General features: G+C 42.5%; 1 protein-coding gene across 1 annotated transcript in view; it reads right to left on the bottom strand.

Moving 5' to 3' along the window:
• The window catches only part of LOC118781178 (wiskott-Aldrich syndrome protein-like), a 41,867-nt gene that overhangs the window by 12,667 nt on the left and 4,673 nt on the right, over positions 1-24,527 (bottom strand). The window contains exons 5-8 of the mRNA XM_036534096.1: positions 11,607-11,642; positions 9,756-9,945; positions 8,063-8,105; positions 7,584-7,737 (exon numbers count right to left, since the gene is read on the bottom strand). Of these exons, the coding sequence (XP_036389989.1) occupies positions 7,584-7,737; positions 8,063-8,105; positions 9,756-9,945; positions 11,607-11,642 (423 nt within the window). The remainder of the gene's footprint in view (positions 1-7,583; positions 7,738-8,062; positions 8,106-9,755; positions 9,946-11,606; positions 11,643-24,527) is intronic.

A 24,527-nucleotide genomic window follows, 5' to 3' on the forward strand; every position in this document is an offset into this window, starting at 1 on the left:
AGAAGAATCAAGACTGAGGAGTGGGAGGAAGCTCTGGCTGATTGAAGTGCATCAGTAATGGAGAATATGGTAGTCTCTGTGGAATGACAACCCCTTAGGCTGTAGACTTCCTACTCGACCTGAAACCCCTCTGCATCCCAGCAACTCACAAAGCAGGCAACCAGCTTGACCTCATCTTGACCCGCAACTGCACCACAGACAATCTCCTTGTTACTCCTCTACACATGTCTGATCACTTCTTCATTCAGTTGTGGGTAATGTGGGTCTCCTTCCAAATCCACCACCCCTCTTATTTCCTTTCACCACAACCTCCGTTCCCTCTCCGCCACATAATTTTCCTCCCTGGTCTCCACCTCCCTCCCCTCTCCCAACCACTCCCCCTCACTTGATGTTGACAATGTGACTGACACTCTGTGCTCCACCCTAACATCCTGCCTCAACAGGATCTGCCCTCTCTCCTCCAGGCCAGTACATGTGTCACCCTCCTGCCTCTGGTTTACTGAGGTTCCCCACAACAAATAGATCAGACTCAGGGCAGCTGAGGAAAAAAAGGTGGGAGCAATCAGCAGCCAGTTCTCCACTCTACACACTCACAGTAAGTCTTCACCCAGGCACAACACTTTACTATCCACATTCTCCCCTGTCTCTGAGGCTGATGTCTCCAAGCTTCTCCTCTCCAAACTGACCCACCACCTGCCCCCTGGACCCCATCCCTTCCCATCTCCTAAAAGCTATCTCTCCTGCACTCACGTACATCATCAACTCACTACTGGGACTTTCTCCACCACAATTAAGCAGGCTCTGGTAACCCCACTGTTCAAAAAGCCTAAACTCAGCCCTAAACTAGTAGATAACTACAGACCGGTCTCTCTCCTCCCTTTCCTAACTGAAAATCTTGAACAAGTTGTTTTCACCCAGGTTTCTGCTTTCCTCTCACAAAACAACCTCTAGGATGCCAACCAATCTAGCTTCAAAACTGGCCACTCCACTGAGGTGGCCCTACTGTCTGTTGTTGACACCCTGTGGTTGGCAAGAGCTGCCTCCAGAACATAGGCCCTCATTCTACCAGACCAGTCTGCCACCTTTCATTTGACATGGTGAATCACCAAATCCTTCTGTCCACTATTGGCATTGCATTCAGAACAGCCAACAAAGCTGCATCTACCTACCCGGATCCCTCACTATTTTTAAGAAACATCTGAAGACACAACTCTTCTGCACTCACCTGATCACCTGAATCACTGCCACCTAAAGCAATTTATTATGTCCTAAAGCAATTTATTATGTCCTAAACTCTATTTTCCCTGAAAAACAGCTAGCTCATACCTTTCCTGGCCATGCAGCACTTCTAACATTGTGACTCCGTGTTTGGCTTTCGCTTTTTGTACTCTGCCTCATAAGTCACTTTGGATAAAAGTGTCTGCCAAATGAATAAATGTAATGTAAATGGAAAGAAGGAAAAGCAATGTGCTGGACTGAGCACAACAGATACTCTAGCTCTAACAAATGCACTAGCATCAACACATTTTTTGAAGATACAGATTCCCCAAACTAAAATGAATGATCAACTAGATAACTGTGGATAGCTAATAAAGCACGTCTACTTGGTTAACTAGCAATCTAATTGAATGACTTGGAAGGGGAATGAAACAAGGACCTGATGGAAAAAAAGAAAATGTTGATAGAATATAAAGCTGCTAGTTAGCTACACAAGAATACAGCTATCAGTATAGCTAGCTCCCTTGCTAATGACAAAATATTGCTAATATAAAGTGTACCCATCATCTTCAATTAGGGGGCGACAGTGGCTCAGGAGATAGCGCAGTCAACTGGGGATTGGAAGGTCCCTAGTTCGAATCTGGCTCATCCTGGCAGAGTGTCGAAGTGTCCTTGAGCAAGACACTGAACCCCCAACAGCTCCCAGAGGCCAGTTGGTAAGCCTGTATAGCAGCCTCTGCCACTGGTAGGTAGATGTGAGGCATATAACTGTAAAGCGCTTTGAGTACTCAAATGAGTAGAAAAGTGCTATATAAATGCAGTCCATTTACCATTTTCAATTACCCCCTACTCATAGGCAATAAGTTTATAAAATGCAAAGGTGTCATTATAGGTAGTATTTTTAACAACCATTTTTCCTGACCTATTTAAAATGTTACAGTTTTTCTTGATTGTTAGAACACGCTTAATGAAACTGGGATCCACTTGATCTTCATCATCACCTTCTTAGCACAGCAGAAGTCTTCTCCTGCAAATGTGTTAACACTTTTTAATTGATTTCACACATTTTTACACCCTTTTTCAAAAACAGTTAACATAGATCTCATAGAAAGACCCCAAACTCTATTGGATTAATGTGTTAAACAAAAGGAAAACATCTATTCACAGCTGATGGACATTACTTGCATAATTATGAATCTCTAATGCACTTGTGTGAAACTCCTTTGCACAACTATTCAATCAGCAATCAGTCCTTATCTATCTATAAAAGATGCCACCTCTGTGTTGCTATTTGCAAGCATGGATCAAAGAGGCTACTATTGATCAAGTCCTTACATGAAACCATGTTGGAATGAAGCAGCTGTACAGAGTTACATTCCGAAGAAACTCATGAAGACATCATGAAGGAGGCAAGACTCCAGTATGTGCAGGTAAAGATTTGTTATTGTAATGTCTTGTCATACCATACAGTTACATGCAACTGGAATAATTTGCTTTATGAATTGCTTTAACCTTAAAGAATAATGGAGCTTGAAGCTGAAGGGGCACATCACATATTTATTTATGTGGATGAAGCCTGCTTCAACCTCTCTAAAGTGAGGGGATGCAGAAGGAACATCATTGGGCAGAGGGCCACTGTTACAGTGCCAGGTCAGAGGGGCGCTAATATCACCATGTGTGCTGCCATCTCCAATGATGGTGTCTTTTGCCACATACCAACATTCGGCCCATACCATACAGAATGCCTCATCACATTTCTTGGTGCACTGAATGAAAGACTGGTTCTACCCGAAGAGAGAGGGCTGTTGATGTCTGGCATGACTGTATGTCATCATCTGGGACAATGTTGCCTTCCACCGCTCTCGCCTTGTGGATGAATGGTTTGCAGCACAGCCCCGTATGATGATGCAATTCCTCCCTGCATACTCTCCTTTTCTGAACCCAATTAAGGAATTCTTCTCTGCTTGGGGGTGGAAGGTATGTGATCACCGGCCATATGACCAGATGTCCCTCCTGGAGGCAATGAATGCTGGTCGTCTGGCAATAGGTGCAGAGGACTGCCAGGGACGGATATGCCATGCAAGGAGGTTTTTCCTTTGGTGCATTGCAAGGGAAAGCATCCAATGCAGTGTTGAGAACCTATGGCCTAATCATCAGGAATGAATGGACTAAATGTGAAGTTCTGAGTATTTGAACTCTTCATTTTGTTTTTTGGATATTTCCATAAGTTTCCTTTGGTTTCTTTTATGTTTATTTTTATTTACAGTTTTCAGCATTTCAGAGTTTGAAAAGTATGGAAAAAATGACATGGAAAAATCTGATGCAGTACAATAAAAAAAATGTTTCTGAGTATTTCTGATTTTGGGTGAAATTCTTTATTGGTTCTTTAAAGAAAGAATGCAGTACAAAAACTGTACCATACTGAATGTCCGAATTTGTCTAGTCTAGGTGCTTACTGTAGGTCTTACATGTCAATGACAGTTCATGGCCACAGAAAGACCTGCACACAAGAATAAAATGAATGATGAAAACTTTCTTAGAAGATGTCTCTTTTTTTACAGTATTTCAACAGGGAATCTCAAAAAAGTGCAGGTGCAGAGTGCAGCAGGGTTTGTTATCTCTAGTAAAATCATCTTGGGAGAAAAGAATACAATTCATGCTGTGATATGCTTGCTTGCTTGCTTTTTTGGCACATACTAAAACTATATAAAGTATCAACAAATAGCACAGGCACATAGCACAAATTAAGGTTGAAACGGTTCATATTGATAGCTGTATTTTATATTTTGTTATCCATTGTGTCTAATGATTGATTGAAAGAATATATTAATCTGACCACAAGTTGTGTTGTTTGAGGGAAATATTTGCTTTTGTTGCATGTTTTTAATGTTTTGTGAGTGTTAGAGCATTTTGCAAATAAAATTAGTCATTTTGGCCAGTCAGCTTCTGTTTCACCTGTGTGTTAATCGTTTTGAAAATGTGACATGTGTGTGTGACAAATGTGTTCAAGCAAACAAGAAAAACTGTAAATGCCTGTCATGCAGATATTCTTAATCTGTAAAGAACAGACACAACAGATTACCGTAGCAGCATGTCTGCTTCTGCTTCTTTTGGTAAGGTATTTGCAACATCTTATAACTTTAGTAGCTAGCCTGCTAGCTTAGTATTAGCTGAACATTGTTGACTTGCTGATTTTGTTAAAAATCCAGATGATGTAGTCTGACATAATACAAAACTCAATATCTTTCCCCCTGCCTGCCATGATGTTTCCCCTTGCATCTTGAGTGAGGTTAAGGGTAAAGCTTTCAGCCTTGAAAAGAAAGTGGGTCATTAGCCCTAGTTTCAGTGAGTGCCAGTTCTGATAGTGGAAATGGTGTTAGTGTTGCCAGAATCCCCAGAGAGCCTGGTTAGGGACTACAGCAAAGTGATAATACCTTCAAACGACACTGGGCCATATGTATCAATCTTTGTGTACAACTTGCCGTAGGACCATGCATACGCAAAATCTTACTATTTGTCTACAGAAGTTTTACGTCAGAGTTATCAAACACCACGTACGCCTGATTGTCTTCATAAATCTGAGCGTAAATCACATTAGCATGAGATTATGTGCACATGAACGCACTTAACATCCACTCCCACAATTGTTCTTATATGGACCGAGACACGCTGTCAGTACTCCGGCCCCCTAGCTGTTGTTTTGGTGTTCTCCCTGTCTGTCAATGTGGTCCATGTGCTTTTGTTTACTGTTTTCCTTGTGTTCCAGCCCTGCCCCATTCTCCGCCCTGTCCCCACCCACCTGATTACCTGATCTCCTCCACCTGCCTGTCTGCCCACCTGCATCCCATCTCCTCGTTACCCCAGCCCTATATCTACCCTGCTTGTCTCTGTCTTGTTGCCAATTTGTTGCAATGTTTTTTTGTCTTGTCTTGTCTTGTCTTGTCTTGTCTTGTCTTGTCTTGTCTTGTCTTGTCTTGTCGTGTCTTGTGTCTTGTGTCTTGTGTCTTGTGTCTTCGGTCTTGTTCCTTGTTCCTTGTTCCTTGTTCCTGCCTGTTATTCTGTTTTGAGTTTCCTGTGCTGACCTGGCCTGACTTCGTCTCTGCCTGCCGTTTTTCCCTGATTCCCTGATCTGCCTGTCTGCCCGGTTTGACCCTGCTTGTTCCTGTTTTTTGATCCCTGCTTTGCCTTTGGACTGCCTGCCTGGTTTTGACCCTGCCTGTTCTGCTATTACGCTCTTGTCCGACGATTCCAATAAAACCGTCTGGAACCTGAGCACTCGTGGTCTGCGTTTGAGTCCGTGCCTGAGCCCTGACACACGCCTTTAATTCCTCTAATTAGCATATTAAAGATCCCAGGTAAATCTGAGTGAAATGCAGAGACTGATGTTGAGGATCAATGGCAGGACATAAGAAAAGAAATTATTCGGACGTGGAGATGGAGGTGATGGTTGATGAGGTGGAGAGGAGAAAAAATGGAGGCCAGACTACCGGCATTTCAAATCGACGGAAAAATGCGGAGTGGCTGAAAGTGGTGACTGTTATGAATGCAGTTTCACCAAAGGTGCGTACAGTGGAGGAGAAGAAAAAGTGGTCAGATTTTAAACCTGAGCGTCCTTGCACTCTAGGGAATCGGAGCACTCGGAACGTACATCTACAGGACACAAAATAATAGAATTCATGAACGATTCTAACCACTGACAGATGACTGTTAAAATCAACAAAATAATAGCCAACAGTGTCAGGGTCATCAAGTAAAAAAAACAAAGATAATCAGATCATTTTGCCTGTCTTTCTGCTCATGCCATGCAGCTCTCTCGCTTGCTCTCTCTCTCTCCCTCTCTCTCGTTGACCGAAACTTTACTTCCCTGTGTCGTTTCCAACGAATATTCCAACATTTCCAATATTTTTGTAGTTTGTGCTACAGTAATTTTCACACACTGGTCCTGTGTGCGCTTATTCCTTTTTTGGCCTCTCTTTTAATACTGGCTTCACCACTGCTGTGAAATAAATGTATTATTTGATTTTGAAACAGTAGTCTTGTGTTATTTAGCCTTTCAGAGGCTGTTGCATGGTTAAATCAATGAATTTCATTAAACCTACCACCAGGTGGTGACCTGGCAATCTGCCCCAAATATTCCTATTTCATATTATGGCTATGATGCACAAACACATGGAGAAGGTAAGGTAGGGAATTGTTCACATTTAGTCAAAACGCCACTATATTGCCACCCGCAGGATGAAAAAAATGCAGAAATAGGCAATAGCAGGATGATAATCTACTGTTTTACTATATAAAAAGATTTGCCCCCTCGCCATTTTTAACTGCCCCCTCAGTCACTTCATCCTGGCGCTGGGACCTGGCGCGATAACACTCATCAATGATTGACACAAGACCCATTTACTTGCATCACCGTTAGTTCCTCTTGGTGTTGCCAATCTGAAAATTACAAATTTTATGCATACGCCACCTCGAGATCATGCGCAGAGGTACGCATGTTTTCCCTGGAAGTATCTTTTCATAAATACCGTTTTATGTGTAGAAAAGTGCTCAGCACGATTTTAGTGTGTACGCACCATTGATACATGTGGCCCATTAAGTTTTAAATAAACCAGTTCCAATCAATTATAAGTATACTTAATATATACTTTTAAAAATACAAAATTGCTAAAATATCCAGATACTACAACAAGAAACTGTAGAAACTAACAACAGAAAAATAATTCTGCCCAGAGAACGAAGTAAGAGAAAGAATTCCAACAAAGAACAACAACAAACAACCAACAAAACCTCAGTAGAATATTAATATACACATGAATTTCAAAAGTTACAACAAATAATAAGAGTGGCACCACAGCCTTCTTATTTAAATTGGCAAAAATTAGAAGAAATCAAACAGTAATTTAATAATTAGAGGGTGCCCACCAACAGAGCACACTTGCTTTTGTAGCACTGGCCAGCTTATCATTACTTGCAGAGAGTGAGGGATGGTGGGGGAGCATGGGGTTACATGTTCACAGGAAGGAGGGCTTGAAAGCAAACTGTCCACCTGCCACAGCCTTTCCAGAGAAAGACATCCCAAGGTAACACCACCAACATTTCTATGTTCCTTAATTCATGTTTTTGATTATTGTACTTTTTTATTTAGATTACTTCTTTTACTCATCCTTTACTACACTCATTTTTGCACTGCTGTCATATAAATATAAATGAAAATATAAATTATTCTCATATACATTGATCAAAACTGGTGGATTGTGCCCACATTGGAAGACAGCCAAAGAAATAAAATAGCATAGATTTAGACCTGATGTTTGTATTCTGATAAAATAAGGCAACAGACATGCTTAGGGAGGTCGAATTCTGACCTTGTTTTCTCATCTCCTCTTTGACTGCCTCAAGCCCTCCTGACTTCTCAATGACGTCATAGATGATTTTGGAGGTTTTAGCATCAGTCAGCTGGTCCTCACTGATCCCAGCACAGGAGAAGAGCTTCTTTAAGTCGGGGTCCAGGTTATTGGTCTAGTGGGACATCAAGGAATGAACCAGGTGGTCAATGGGACACTGCTTTGTTGCTTTAAAATGAACCTACAGTGAGATTATCGCAAGGCACAGCCTGCTGGTTCAGTATGTATGTTACCCGCTACCACTAGCAAATGGGACACAAAAGTGATCAGATCACAAGGAACAATGCTCTCAGGCACTTTCTCTGAAACGCAGCATTCCTGCCACATAATGACTGAACACAAATGATTGAAAATGAAGAAAATTAGCCTAGATGTTTACTTATGTGAGTGTTAATTTTCACAAACAAGATCATTTTACGTCAAAAACTATTACATCTTACATCAAATCCTGTGTTAGAGTCCCATCCTATGTGAGTGACATGTCTGCAAACAAAGGAGAAAACAGACCATAAATGTCACTTAATCACACTTGTGCCATAGCTGCTGGAGTAATGTGAGAACTTGCCAGGGTTTATTAGAATTTGACATGTTTTTACAGTTTTTTTTCCACTCGGTGCAATTATTTATTAATAAAACTGGGTTGGCCACTCATGAAAGAAGGTATTTACAACTATGGCGGTTTTAGGACTCTATCATGAGTATATCATGAAAATATCACAAATATATCATGATTATATTAACTACATCACAACTGCATCTAAACTGTCACAGTTATTCTCTATTCTTATCTACATTATATGGCCAAAAGTATGTGGACACTTAACCATCACACCTATATGAGCTTATTGGACATCCCATTCCAAAACCATGGGCATTAATATGGAGTTGCCCCCCCAACCCCCCCTTTTCAGCTATAACAGCCTCCACTGTTCTGAGAAGGCTTTCCACAAGATTTTGGAGTGTGTCTGTGGGAATTTGTGCTCATTCAGCCAAAAGAGCATTTGTGAGGTCAGGCACTGATCTTGGACGAGAAGGCCTGGTTCACAATCAGTGCTCTAATTCATCCCAAAGGTGTTTGATGGGGTTGAGGTCAGGGCTGTGCAGGCCACTGGAGTTCCTCCACACAAAACTCATCAAACCATGTCTTTATGGACGTTGCTTTGTGCACAGGGGCACAGTCATTCTGGAACAGGAAAGGGCCTTCCCCAAACTGTTGCCACAAAGTTGGAAGCATACAATTGTCTAAAATGTTTTTGTATGCTGTAGCATTAATGTTACCCTTCACTGGAACAAAGGGGCCTAGCCCAAACCCTGAAAAACAGCCCCAGACCATTATCCCTCCTCCACCAAACTTTACAGTAGGCACTGTGCATTCAGGTAGGTAGCGCTCTCCTGGCATCCGCCAAAACAAGATTCATCCATCAGACTGCCACATAGTGAAGCGTGATTCATCACTCCAGAGAACGCGTTCCCACTGCTCCAGAGTCCAGTGGCGGTGTGCTTTGCACCACTCCAGCCATCGCTTGGCATTGCGCATAGTGATGTTGGGCTTGTGTGCAGCTGCTGGGCCATGGAAATTCATGAAGCTCCCAACGCACAGTTCTTGTGCTGATGTTGAAGCCAGAGACAGTTTGGAACTCTGTAGTGAGTGATTCAACAGAGTATAGGCGGTTTTTACTTGCTACACGCTTCAGCACTCAGCCGCCCCGCTCTGTAAGTTTGCGTGGTCTACGGCTTCGTGGCTGAGCTGTTGCTGCTCCTAGACACTTCCACTTGACAATAATAGCACTTACAGTTGACCAGGGCAGATCTAGCAGGGCAGAAATTTCGCGAACTTACTTGTGGCAAAGATTGCATCCTATGACAGTGCCACGTTTAAAGTCACTGAGCTCTCCAGTAAGACCCATTCTGCTTCCAAGGTCTATGGAGATTGCATGGCTATGTGCTTGATTTTATGCACCTGTTAACAATCGGTGTGGCTGAAACACCTGAACTCAATACTTAGGAGGGGTGTCCACATACCTTTGGCCATATAGTGTATTTCACCATGTATTTTGTGCAGCAAGAACTCAGTAGCACTTTCACACAGCACATCCATAGTTCACCACCATGTTGTCTGTGCTCAATACCCACTTGAAGCCACAGGGGGCGCCTATGTCAGCTTTAGTCAGTTTGGGGCGATTTTTTGTCTTCTTGTCATTTTTGATCTTGCTGATGCAGGCAGGTGCTGGTGTAGGGACAGCTGCTGGCTGATAGTGTAATGCCCGAATGTCAGGGTTTGGGATGTTGACCGTCACCAGGGTTCCAGGATACAATGCTGGTCCTGACAACACACACACAGCGGGTTCAGTTAAGGGGTACATTTTGTCTATTGTCTTTGAATTGCCATTGTACTATATTGCATATCAGATTGACATTATAAGCATAAAATCTAGTCATTTAAGTTTTCTTGTCTTGTCTTCCTACTAAAACTAAAATCTACACTATATGGACAAAAGTATTTGCATGCCTGACCATTACATTGTAATGACATTGTATTCAAATACATATACTTTAATATGGAGTTGGTCCCCCTTTTGCAGCTATAACAACTTCCACTCTTCTTGGAAGGCTTTCCACAAGATTTTGGAGTGTTTCTGTGGCAATTTGTGCCCATTCATTCTGTAGAGCATTTATGAGGTCAGGCACTGATATTGAACAAGAAGACCTGGCTCACAATCCAGTTCATCCCAAAGGTGCTCAATGGGGTTGAGGTCAGGGCTCTGTGCGGGCCAGTCAAGTTCTTCCACACCGAACTCATCAAACCATGTCTTTATAGTCCTTGCTTTGTGCACTGGGGCACAGTCATGTTGGAATAGAAAAGGGCCTTCCCCAAACTGTTGCCACAAAGTTGGAAGCATAGCATTGTCCAAAATGTCTTGGTATGCTACAGCATTAAGATGCCCTTCACTGGAGATAAGGGGCCTAGCCCAATCCCTGAAAAAACAGGTGTGGCCAAATACTTTTGTCCATATAGTGTATGTTTAAATGTATAAAAGTTTTAGCCAGCATGTCTGTCAGTGTCTGAAATTGATTCTCTGCTGAGAATAGCTGAAGGCTGATCTTTGGGGTCATCACCATGACTCCAGCCACAGGATGGCAAAAATCAGAGATGCTACTATTTGTCTTTGAATTATGACAATCACCTACTTATTGAGTAAAGCAATGCGGTTGTTGCCAGTTAAAGTCCTTAAAGTGGAACTTTCTGCTGAGGCATGGTAATAAAAACTATAAATTGTTCAATTAATTGTTTGTTTCATGTTTTAAGAAATAAAATGTTTTCTTGCAAAAAATTCTAGCGACAATATGCATCTGCTGCATATAAATCAGTACAAATACAAATCAAAAAACAGGACTATGAAAGCTTTCCATACAAGTGTTCCAGGGAAAACTGCTGCTCCTGACCAGTAAAACCAAGACATAATTTAAATAAATACCATCATACCCATCTCATTATTGATTATATATTGAGGTAAGTCAAGAAAAAGGAAGCAGAGAAGAACCACCTTCATCACAGGAAGGTTACAAATGTTAGCACATTTAGCACATGCCTGGATTCATGGGGAGTTGGTAACAAAACTTACCTCACATCATTAAGTAATATTGAGTAATATTTTTTCTGGGAAGTATAATTTCTCTTATTTCTATTTCTGTAAAGTAAACATTTTATTTTTCACTTCCGAGTTAAATGTCATGTTGTGAATCTTAAGTCACATGTAGTGGTTTACCCACACCACAGGACAATTTACTGTTTGAGGTATTGTGAAAGTAGGTAAAGATGAACTGAAGAATCTGAATTAGTTATCTTAATAAATTTATTCTGAACAGATGGGTCCAGGGATATTTGATGATGCTATGTGCAAAACCACCTACTCTAAGTTGATGGAAAGTAAATCCATATCACTGCTGATCTACATGTGAAATTTATCTTCTTGTGGAACTCACCATCAGCAGGAGGTGGGGGTGGCAGTCTTCTTCTATCTGTGGAGAGAAAACAGAGTAAGGGGGAACCTCTGGCATTACGACAAAAAACATGTGACAGAATAAAGCGTCAGAGAGAAATTGCCTGTGTCACAGTTCAGCATGAGCTTCAAAGGTTTCAGACCCACTGAAATAAGAGATGGACTCCAACCCAGGGAGCTGCCAACCTGCAGAGCACAGAGGAAGACAAATTCCGGTGTGCATATACAGTGTGGATATATCGGTTTTAGAAATGACATGTGCACCATTTGGTCCTTGGTCTAATGATGGTTCTTGTTCTCTGAGAAATGATATTGAAACTGTGTAAACAGTCATTTATAACATTTTTTTCTTTATGCTTCTCCTTTTCTGAAATTTTCCAAATGCACATTAAGCCCACTGCTCCACAGCATCCTCTTCACTTGCTGTAAGAATGCTGCACCATGGCAAATTCAATCATCTGACACTGCCTGTTTTCCACTTCATTATCTGAGTCACACCTCTCGAGTTGCTAGAGGGTTCTCATAAGTGCTGAGACTGAGGAAGCCTGGCTGACATAACCCACCATATTCATAGCGGAACAAGCTCGATTGTGTTTGACTGACTCATTTTCAGTAAATGACACAGTTCAGCCTCCTGGTCATGGTCATCGTTGGTCTTTATTAGTTAATGACACAGACCAGCCTCATATGTATGAATGACACAGACCAACCTCAAACTTATGAAGGCACTTTCACTGACTAAGCCACTCAAGAGAACCCTTGTTGAAATACCTTAATTCAGCGAGTCAAAAAAAAAAAAAAAAAACGTAGAAAAGTGTACATACAATAAGGTTAGGCTAACAGCAGACATGACGCTTTGTCATAAGTGTCACAATCTGTGTCAATACACAACATGTTATGTTCTGTTAAGTGCCTCCCTCCCCCCTCCTGCTGTGGCTGGCACTGGAGCCTGAGACAGAGCGGTAGAGCCAGAATTCACGGAGATACGGTGTCACGTACAATTCTTCCCAGCGTAAAATTTTCCCGGGCATTTCCAGTTCCATTGCTCATTCAACGTCACAATTTAGCTATAACCGTGTAGTGGTATGCAAGTTTATTGATGTCTGATGTGTTTTGTATAATTAACGTGTGAATAAACATTATTTAAATAAACCAGTGTCTGTTTTGTCTGTGTTGGCATACATTCAATGCTTGCGTATATTTAAAAACACTTAAAGTTCAGTATTGATTGCTAACTTTGTCAACTGGATAGCATGATGAACCTTATCCAAGTGCTAACGCATACAGCTTCAGTACTTTTACTTCAATACTTTTTGCAGTTAGCTAGCTAGCTCAGAGGCATTCTAGCTAACTGCAAAAGTATTGAAGCTGTATGTGTTAGCACTTGGATTTAAATGTTATTGGACGTCTGTTGTAATAAAAGAAACCAAAGTCCGTTTTGTCCGTATATGTCATGCTTGTGCACATTTAATACAATGTTAATAATATTGTTGACTTTTGGCTAGTGTATTTTAAGCCAGTTAGCCAGCTTTGTACACGACAGTTCATACTGTCACTATCTGTTGACCTCGTCCTCGGATAATTACAAAATTTAACACTCAACACTCAACTACACTTGGTACTGCATCAAAACTACACAACCACCTACTCAACCTCATATCACCTGCTGCTACAGCTTAACTCTCCTGCTCTTTCTTACATCAAAGTCATCTATAACATCATCGTATGATAGCTTACTTGAGACCACATGATTTATACTAATGATGGCCACTTAGACATTCCTGCATCATTGTAGCTCTCAAGTAGGTTTTTATCAGTTTAAGCTTTGAGAAGCTTCTTTCTGCAGTAGCCACTGTGACAGGAAGAGTGGCAAAGATTCTCAGAGCACATGTTGGGGTAAATTTCTGCCAGCTTCTTCTCATGCAGGAAGGTCAAGAGTTTGCAGGGGTGGGACTGAGAAACCTCAACAGCGCATCTGAAGAGAGAAGAGGAATATATTACACCAATCTAATAATAAATATGATATGATACATAATATGATTTTAAGAATAAACTGAAATATGACAAATTAAAAATCTAAGGGATATGTGCATGATGACTACGCTGTACACGTTTAATACTTTTCTGATATGCAAATGATATAAGATTCAATTTTTGTCATTACAAGGAAATGCTGATTAGCAGAATGCAAAGAAGTAGTAAACTGCACTATAATATAGAATGTAGGAATGCTAAGGTATGCTATAACAGGAATGATGTGCACTGATGTGTACTGTGCAACTATAGGAAAAGGAATAACACGTTAGCTTTTTGATTAAGGCTAATATTGCAAGCTAAGAAAACGTGAGCTAACCAGTTTTCAATAAAAATGTAAAGTTTTATTTTAATTTTAACTCTTGCTGACCCTATAATATTTACATATTTGGAAGCTGGGTGGGAGTGCCATTTTTCATAACAGCTTTGGTCCTTCGTAACATGCCATTAGCCTAACTGAAGTTAAAACAGTTCACGCTAGCTATTTATTGATTAGCAAACCATGTTTGGTTAACAACGTGTCGTTGTTCTCCTACGTACAAATAATGTCATGACATCACCTTTATTGTAACATTACCTCTGTCTGTCTCTCTTTTTTTCCTCCTCTTCTTTTCTTTTTTTCCTCCCCTGGGCACCAGACACTTTGGGACGTTTTGACATGTTGTTGTTGTCCTGTCGTCGTTGTCTTGTTGTCGAGCTTGCTTTTGGGGTCACGTCAATGCGTGCCCCCCTCCCCCCCTCCCCCCTCCGCCAGCAGGTAGAGTCTAATTAGTCCGGGGGGAAGGGGGAGCATCTCAGGAAAGTAAAGTGTGATCATCATTTTTATTATTATTTTTATTCATATTTAATAGGGTTTGCTATGCAGTTAGATATTTTTGGCTCATTATCTTCCTATTAAGATATATAATACCAACTAGTTTTAAGAAGAGTAATTTTTTTTTTTCTCCCCCGTTTTTGGCGCCCCCTGGATGGTCGGCGCCCTTAGCATTTGCCTATACTGCCTATGCCACGGGCCGGCCCTGCTTTGAAGAATTATTGTTACCTTAAGTCACTGATTCTCAATCCTGCTCCTGGGGCCCCCCTGCTCCGCACGTTTTCCATCTTTCCCTGCTCTACCTACCTGACCGAACTCATCAGTGGCACTTTTGATTAGCCGAACACACCTGATTTAATAAAGAGCATGTTAATTATTTCAATCAGGTGTGTCTGGAGCAAAGACAGACTGAAGATATGCAGGACAGGGGGGCTCCAGGAGTAGGATTGAGAAACACTGCGGGCTTAAGTGGTAGCCTACAGTTTCAGCCACGGGAAAGCCATTAGTGCGTCAGAACTGTTGTGGTAATAAAACAGGCGTCCTCAGCTGTGAACACAGCTCGCGTATCTATTCAAACAGTAAGTTTCCGCGTCAGCGGAAGCGACAGCCTTCGTGTGAAGCACTCCTCGTGTGAAGACCTGTCTGTCTAAAGACCTGCAAGTCTACCTGCGCAAGTCCACCGAGCGAGGACACTGACAAGGCTCTAAACAGAGAAGTTTAACCTTTCTTTCTTTCTCACATTTATGCTTGCCATCAGCCAGGAATATGTGTTTTCAGTACATCCCAGTTGTTCTAAACAAAACGCAGCTCTCATGTCATTCACACAAGGAAATGCAATCCAGACAACCTGAGGTCTCTACCTGCTGCCTCAGATGCACCCCTCTGCTTCTCAGTTGGCCTCTGGAACTGCCAGTCCACGGTCAACGGATGCCCCTTTTCCACCAAGGCAGTTCACCTTTTTCTGCCCCCCCCCCCCCGTGTCAATATCATTGGCCAGCTCAGCGATTTCATATTGTTCAGATTTCTGATTGGTTGGATGGACACTACAAAACTTGGAGACAGAAAAATTAACTGACAGTTCTACAGTGCATGGCTCTTGATTGAAGACTAGATCATAGCAACGTTTTTCTCATATGTAATTTAAAATTGACATATTAAAAAAATCATTGTACATTTATTTTTTGTTGTTTGTTGTTTATTGGTTTTGTGTTGTGCAGTATAAGGGGCGTTTCTGGAGGGGTTTAGGACATTGGCGACACCTAATTTAGGACACCTAAATTCCATCACAGCACCCCTAAATAACAACAATGAATAATAATAATAATAATAACTTATTTTCTGACATCATTTTTGCCCTCTAACGTTAGATTTTGTGAACTTGTGTGTAGAGACGGGACACACAGTTGCAGGTTCAATTGACTTTATTTAAACAGGTTTATACCACGGCTTGGTTAAATACTTGTTGCTGATTGGCTGGAGGAGTGTGTATTATTCCCTTCCCCATTATTTCACTTCAGGGTGATTAACAGCCCCTTGGCCCTCGCCATGGGGCCACATCACACCACCCTGTCGTGGTTTATTTCCATAGAACTGCACCACCAGTCGTGCTTTATTCCTTACTTAGAAAGTGTCTGGTTATAATTCCAAGGTGTGAATAGTGTCAAAGAACATTATCTGACGTAGTTCGCTAGAGATTATTGCCTAATGTTTGCTTTCTGAGCTAGTCTGCTTTCACAGTTGCCAGCTAAGGAGCTAACTGATGCACTCTATTATTTTAGTTGAAGTAGTCACATGTTTCTTATTCTGATAGAATTGGGCTTTATGGTATATTTACAGTACATTTGAACCATTATTATACTATACTACAATAGACCACCCAACTAACTAGGTTGCTTCTGAAGGTAACATTGTGTACCTAATTGAATTGAGGTTTGCCAAAGTGAAAGGGGTTGAATACTTTTGCAAACAGCATATTCCATTTTTCATTTTCTTAAACTACTAGTAATTCATTAAATGTATTATTGTTGTAAATTATATCATAGATAGAAAAATATTAATGTATTAATTGTTATCCAGTGAAATGAGTGATTTAGCAGGGGGGTTGAACACTTTTGCAAGGCACTGTATGCATGTCACATTCTCATTAGGGGCTGAGCCCCCCTGAAGGTTTGATCCTATAATCGCCCCTGATTTAGGATGGGCTACTTAGCTAACTAGCCAGTTCCCCTAGCCAGTTAGCTACTGCTGTCTTGAAAGAGTGGTAGCTTTAGGAATCAGAAGCTTTATAAATCTAATTTAAATAACTTCTTACCTGGCTAAATTACGTGGAGGACTTCTGTATCCTGCATAGTTACACTCGAACAGCCAAGCAGCGATTTCTGGTTCCTATTAAACAACTTTCTGCTAATGCAGCGGTAGCTGCTCCAGAATCAAAGGCACTGAGTCTGGCGCCTTCGCATGAAGTGCCGAGTTCAAGTAGTGCATTTTCCGTGCCCACTCCGCATTGACACATGATGTTCATAGTTCATGTATATATAGTTAGTTCATAATTACTTCAGGTAACCTGGTATTTACAGTTTTTCTCAATTGCTTTGGTTAATGATATTTAATATTTTCAAAACAACAAGTGCAAAACTCACTTTTTGAAGGTTAAGCCAAAGTAATTGAGAAAAACTGTAACAACACATCGACATTCCAACATTTTTTGATGATTGGCTGTAGCAGATGACCTATCATCAACAAACATTGGCAGACAAGCCATGTTCAAACACCCTCAGTAGGATGCAACATGAAGCGGGATTTGAACCAGAAGCCATTCAATTCCCAATCTGAGATACTGCCACCCCTTGTACCTTACATTTCTGTCAAGTTATAGGCTGTTGGTAGCATTTAGTACCACGCATTTTTTGATATGCTGTAAAAAGAAAATTATGCATTGGTGAATACAAATTGCCCACCCCAAAACTATGATTGCACCCCCAGTTGGGGAAATCTAGAACCAGGCCTGGTAGCATCTAATCTGCCTAAAAAGAAGAAAAAGTTTTATTTTTCAAACATTTCGCCTTGTTGCCAGCCAGCTATGTATTTCTTAGCTGTTTAGCAGGCTACTAATTTCTCACATCGATGTTACGTTCGACAGTCGTATCATTGATGTGAGAAATTAGTAGCTATGCTTTCTTGGGTAATGTTAGCTGACCAACAGCTAGCTAGCCAGCTACCGCAACCTTGGTAACAGTAGCTAACGTTGGCATGCTACTTTCTAACATTGCCATTGACTCACCTACCAATGTCACTTAACATTTGGCTTCACAAAACACTAACATTGTATGAAGTGTTCTCTTGTTTTTATTGTTTGTTCCCTGCAAGCTGGCGAAACACTATGCTCGCAAAAACCGCAGATTGTCTAATATTTGTGTGCTATTGCAAAAACTACAGCATGAGATTGTTTAATTAACAAGGATGGCAATTTGAATAATTAAGTGGCAACTAATCCCAAAGCTTTAAATGTGTCACATTATAGCTTTCTTATGTTACAAATTACAGAACGGAGCTATTTTAGTTAAATCAATTTAAATAACTGAGAATAAACTTTTAGGTTAGGTTGAGTGCAACAAACAATAACGTTTAGAACACAGACCTCACAAAAGCTGTGACGTGTCATGAGCATTTAATGTAATTTAAATCAATAAATGCCATCCTTGTTAGTTGTCTCACGTTGTAGCTTTCACAAGCACACAAACTACAGATAATCTGCAGTGTTTTGCGAGCATAATCATTTACTCTACTTACGCAATTGGTGTCGACTATTCTGTGTTATTTGTTTTATTGTTAATCAAGGAGGATAAAGGGGAACATGTTGAAAGTAATGATAGACTTAAAGGTAGTGTTTGGGCTTCCTCTGTTTCCAGCTCGCCAGCCACCACTGCCAGCTTGGTGCTAGCGGGAAAGCAGAGACGTATACAGACGTATTCAGTGACGTAATAACATGGCTCTATGGTGGCTCTCTAGCCCGTGGAAAAGCAAACCCGTTCTTAGAAGGTTTGTAATTTGAAGCAACTCCAAACTGGCACTAGCACCAGCCCAGAACTAGTACATAGTGTTAGCGCCGGAGATTGGGACACAAACGCGGACCGCAGGATGTTCCGGTTCCAGGCGATAATAGAAAGGGACAGGTAGTTCGCAAATCCAGGGACAGGCAGGGTTCGAAACACAGAGAAGCAATCCGGGGGCAAATCCAAAATCGGGAGTCAGGGAGAACAGGGTCAGGAATCAGGCAGGTGAGAGGCAGCGATCAGATCCAAAACGGCAGGCAGGAATCGTGGTCAGGAAACAGGCAGGATCGGCAATGTAGCAACAACTCTCGGGAAATAAAGCGCGAGGACGAGACAGGTGAAACACACTGAAACGAACTAGCAACAAGACAGAGACACGCAGGGAAGATATAGGGCTGGGGTAACGAGGAGATGGGAAGCAGGTGAGCAGGCAGGCAGGTGCAGGCAATGAGGGAATCAGGTGGGCGGGGACCAGGCGGGGAGCAGGGCGGAGAGGGAACAGAAGGAAAACGAAAGCACAAGGACAGGGAAAACAAAAACACCGCGGCTTAAGAGGGCGGAGCCCTGACACATAGTTCGCATTGGTGGAAAAGGGGTAAAAACTGACTTCATCCCCACCTTATTCACCGCCCAGTCCAACCTCCAACTCTTGGCACTGAACAAGATCTGGATCAGTCCGGAGAATACAGCAACTCCAGCAGTTCTCTCCACCAGCGTCGCCTTCTCGCACACTCCTCGCTCAACTGGGCGGGGTGGTGAAATGGGTTTGCTGATTTCCAACACCTGGAAATTCACTCCTTTCACTTCTCTATGCAACAGTACCTCCTTTGAATACCATACAATTATTGTTACTGAACCTATCAAAATGTATTTTGTTGTCAATTACTGTCCTCCAGGTCAGCTGGGTAACTTCATTGAAGATCTGGACATGTTATTGTCCTCTTTCCCTGAAGACGCAGCCCACTTGTGATCCTTGGTGACCTGAACATCCACCTTGACAAACGTCAAGCTGTAAACCTCACTCTTTTGGCCTCTTACAACCTGAACCGTGTCTGCACTCACAAAGCGGGAAACCAGCTGGCTGTCATGCTGACAACGTCCTCGTCACTCCGCTACACATATCTGATCACTACTTCGTTCAGTTCATGTTGTCTCCCTCCATCTCCAGCACCCTCCTCTCCTCCTGTTTCCCTTCACCACAACCGCCGTTTCCTCTCACTCAATCACTTTTCCTCCCTGATCACTGCCTCTCTGCCCCCTCCCAGCCACTTCTCCTCACTAACTGTAGATGACGCCACTAACAATCTCTGCTCCACCCTAACCGCCTGCCCCGAGAGCATCTGCCCTCTCTCCTCCAGGCCTGCACGCCCGACACCCTCTAACCCCTGGCTTTCTGAGGTTCTGCGCGACCATCGGACCAAGCTCAGGGCTGCCAAAAGGAAATGGCGCAAATCCAGAGACCCCGCTGATCTGACTAAGTATCAGTCTCTCCTTTCCTCTTTCTCCTCACACATCTCTACTGCTAAGGCCGCTTACTACCAGGACAAAATCAACAGCACCACAGACACACGCAAACTATTCACAATGTTCAACACTCTCCTCTGCCCTCCACCACCTCTACCCCCCACCTCTCTGACTGCTGATGACTTCGCCACTTTGTTCACTGGAAAGATGGATGCCATCAGCAGTCAATTCTCCACTCCACACTTTCACAGCCAGCCTCCACCCACATGCAACACACTACTGTCCACTTTCTCTCCTATCTCTGAGGTTGTCTCTAAGCTGCTACTCTCCAACCGACCCACCACATGTCCCCTGGATCCTATCCCCTCCCACCTCCTACAGGCTATCTCTCCCACACTCTTGCCTGCACTCACATTATTAACACATCACTCACCACTGGCACCTTCCCCTCCTTCACCATCCTAAAACCCTTGAACGAGCTGTTTTCACCCAGGTCTCTGCTTTTCTCTTCCAGAACGACTTGTTGGAATCCAATCAGTCGGGATTCAAAACCGGCCACTCCACTGAAACGGCCCTCCTGTCTGTTGTCGACACCCTGCAGGCAGCGAGAGCTGCCTCCATGTCGTCGGCCCTCATCCTACTAGACCTATCTGCCACATTTGACACCATGAACCACCAGATCCTCCTGTTCATCCTCGCTGAACTGGGCATCACCGGCACTGCACTTCACTGGTTCGAGTCCTACCTCACAGACAGATCATTTCAGGTATCTTGGAGGGATGGGTAGTCCAAGCCCCACCGGCTAACCACTGGTGTACCACAGGGATCAGTGCTTGGCCCCCTCCTCTTCTCTCTATATACAACTGCACCGAGTCTGATCATCCAGGCGCATGGCTTCTCCTACCACTGCTATGCCGATGACACCCAGCTTTACCTCTTGTTCCAACCTGATGACCTCACTGTCTCGCGGATCTCTGCCTGTCTTTCAGATATCTCAGCCTGGATGAAGGAGTACCACCTTCAACTCAACATATCCAAGACTGAGCTCCTAGTAATCCCAGCCAGCCCGTCGATCCAGCATGACATCACTGTTCAGCTCGGCTCAACGACACTGACTGCAGTCAGGTCTGCAAGGAACCTGGCAGTAGTAATTGATGACCAGCTGAAATTTACTGACCACATCGCTACGACTACCAGATCATGCAGATTTGTGCTGTACAACATCAGGAAAATCAGGCCCTCCCTATCGGAGCATACTGCGCAGCTCCTTGTCCAGACACTGGTCATCTCAAGACTGGACTACTGCAATGCTCTTTGGGCTGGTCTACTTGCGTGCACTATTGAACCTCTGCAGTTGATACAGAATGCAGCTGCACGTCTGGTTTTCAACCAACCAAAAAGGGCTCATGTCACACCTCTTGTAGAAAAGGGTCACATTCCTTAGTCCTTGTTTGTATACACAACCCCCACCTCTCACAAGCACTTTGTTTACAACTCAGTTGAAACCTGTTCAAACCATTCCTGCTGCTCATCTTATCAGCAGGACCCCTGCAGGTAACCCCAGGCACAGGCACAACCCCAAGGACGGCCTCCAGGTCACCATTTGCCCTCTGACCTGCCCGTATCCTTTGGCCACCAATAAGAACCCCAACAGGCCAAGGATATGGGACAATATAAAAGTAGTGGTGACCTCCCCCACCTCAGTACTGCACCAACACCTGTGGGGTGTTGGTGCAGTACCAACAGCTGGGGAGACCAAACCCTTGGGGACAGAGTATTGTGTTGTTATTGTGTGCGTCTGTGCCTGCGTAAGTACTATGCCTGAGTTCAACTGGTTGGATTACAATTGTCTGTAAAGAGAGAAGGGTGATATGCATTCTTAATCAATGCATATTATGTATGCACATTTTCCACCCACATTTAATTTCTTTTAGTTCACAGATAGTACAGTTTATAGATCAAAGCCTTAGTGGTAGGAACCAAAGTCGTGGACGTTGTGTTAAACATTTGGGGAAGTCACTGTTGGTGTCATCTGTCAGACAATGGTATACTTCGCTCCCATTGGTAGTCGCCTCAATCGCGTCACCTCAAAGTTGAGATTAGTTCAACTCAGAACCCTCCCACTTCGCGTCGCCAACTGTGATTTTGCCTGATAGCGTTGCAGGTCGCCGAATTTCATTAACATTCCATGGTCTCTCGTTGCTTTGTCTCTTCCTGTGTGTACAGGGCTTAAACTATATTAAAAAAAAAAAAGATGTAATGGTTTGGCTGTAATAGTTTGGTTGTAATGGTTTAACACACTTATTAGCTTTACCTGCTAGGTGGTACCTTGCCTGGCCAACCTTTGGAACTTTGTCATGCAGTACTTCTAATATTGTTGACTCTGTATGGTTTTTTACTTGTGTTGTATTTGACCTCGCTTGTAAGTCGCTTTGGATGAAAGCATCTGCCAAATGAATAAACGTGAATGTTAATTTCAATGTTAAATTCATGACTGTTTATGTTAGACAATTTTATGTTAGATTTGGTTCCTTCTGTTAAAATAGGTCAAATTATTAAGCAAACTTATCAGTTTCCCCATCTTTGATAAATTCACAGAGAAATTGGGGGGGGGGGGGTATATAAGCATTACAACAAAGTTTTGGCATTAATAGCTGTGGCAACTTCTAATCTCCTTTTAATCATTCCCATGTTTAAATGGAATTCAAGTTTGGAACATTGCTTTGATATGGCTAGTAGAGTAGATAAATCAGGCATGACATTGATTAATATATAAAGGTTAGAAAACTTTTTGTTCAATTTGACACATACTTTAGCTCAACTGGCAATGATGCTGGTCTTAAGAATTTAGCCAAACAGAGAGACCGGGGTTCAAAACTCGCTTCCACATACATTTTTTAAACAGCCGTATCTCTGTCAATTCTGCCTCTACATGCATAAATTATACATCAAAATAGAGTTACACTTGTGCTTGCACACATTCTAACCATGTCTTCGCTTCAGTCATGACAACTTAAACTCATGTAAACACATTCAAAGTGAGCTCACAGTGTCAGACAGGGGTCAGAGAGGGGAGGGTGACCACACATGCCAACTTGAATCATGCATATTTTCAATAATGCACAGAGGCAACCACACTGCATTTTTTTCAGAAAATGCACACAAATCTAGTTATTTAATCTTCTTCTAGCTCTAACTGCTCCTAAATTGTTTGTTCTACAGACACCAAACCATTACCAAATTTACCAGTTCATTTGTCATTGGTGTGCTTCTATTTTTATAAATTCAAATTTTAATAGTTTTAACAATATTTTTTAAACAGCGCTGTCATTTTACCCCCATTCAAAAACACAGGAGTTTCTGTCCGCCTCATATTACTAAACAGTTTTGTTACAAACTTTATAAACTGCCGCATCTCCATGAACTGACTCTACATGCATCAAAATAGAGCTACCCTTCTGCAAGTTCTCACAACGTCTTCATTTAAGAGCTAGGATGTACGGTTTTTGAGTTATGAGCCTTTATTCAGACCTTGGTATCCTCTCACTGTAACCAGATTAACATTTTATATGTAAATGTCAGTACTCTGGCCCCCTAGCTGTTGTTTTGGTGTTCTCCCGGCCTGTCAATGTGGTCCATGTGCTTTTGTTCACTGTTTTCCTTGTGTTCCAGCCCTGCCCCACCCTCTGCCCTGTCCCCGCCCACCTGATTACCTGATTGCCTCCACCTGCCTGCCTGCCCACCTGCATCCTATCTCCTCGTCAGCCCCAGCCCTTAATATTCCCTGCTTGTCTTGGTACTAATTTGTCTTGGTTTTTGTCTGTTTTCTACCTGCATGTCTACTCGCTGTGGTTGCTTTTGGTACCGAATCCTGCCTGCCGCCCTGCCTTGATTGCCTGATTTGCCTGCCTACCCGGTTTGACCCAGCCTGTTTCTGTTTTTGATTCCTGCTCTGCCTTCGGACTGCCTGCCTGGTTTTGACCCTGCCTGTTCTGCCATTATGCTCTTTTCCTACGATTCAAATAAACCGCTTGAAACCAGAGCACTTGTGGTCTGCGTCTGAGTCCGTGCCTGAGCTTTGACAGTAAATTGCTGCAACAGAGCGAATCAGAGACAGCTAGTGTCAAATGAAAGTTGGGTTTTATTTTGGTTGCTTGGCACCTTTTCTGCCATTTCTCCCTCATTTCGGGGACTATAAGCATAATTTACACATCAAAACAGAGGTGCAGATTCTCACAATGTCTTTGGTTTAGCGCTGTGATGTAAGGTTTTTGATTAAAAAAAAAAAAAAATTGAATTATGAGCCTTTGTTTGGTCACTCTGACCAGATTTTACAATCAAGATGCAAATTGCTGCAAGAGAGGCCCCGTTTACATTTGGTTGTACAATGCGTCTTGGGCGATCTGATCACAAGGGGACAGCGCTAAATACAAGTGTAAACGACCACCAAGACACATTGTGATCCGATCACTCAAACCACTTGCCAAGGTGGTTTGGGACGCATTTGACCACATATCTTTTGTAGTGTAAATGCTAATGT

Source organism: Megalops cyprinoides, chromosome 7 (genome assembly GCF_013368585.1).
Source record: "Megalops cyprinoides isolate fMegCyp1 chromosome 7, fMegCyp1.pri, whole genome shotgun sequence".
Lineage (NCBI taxonomy): Eukaryota > Metazoa > Chordata > Actinopteri > Elopiformes > Megalopidae > Megalops > Megalops cyprinoides.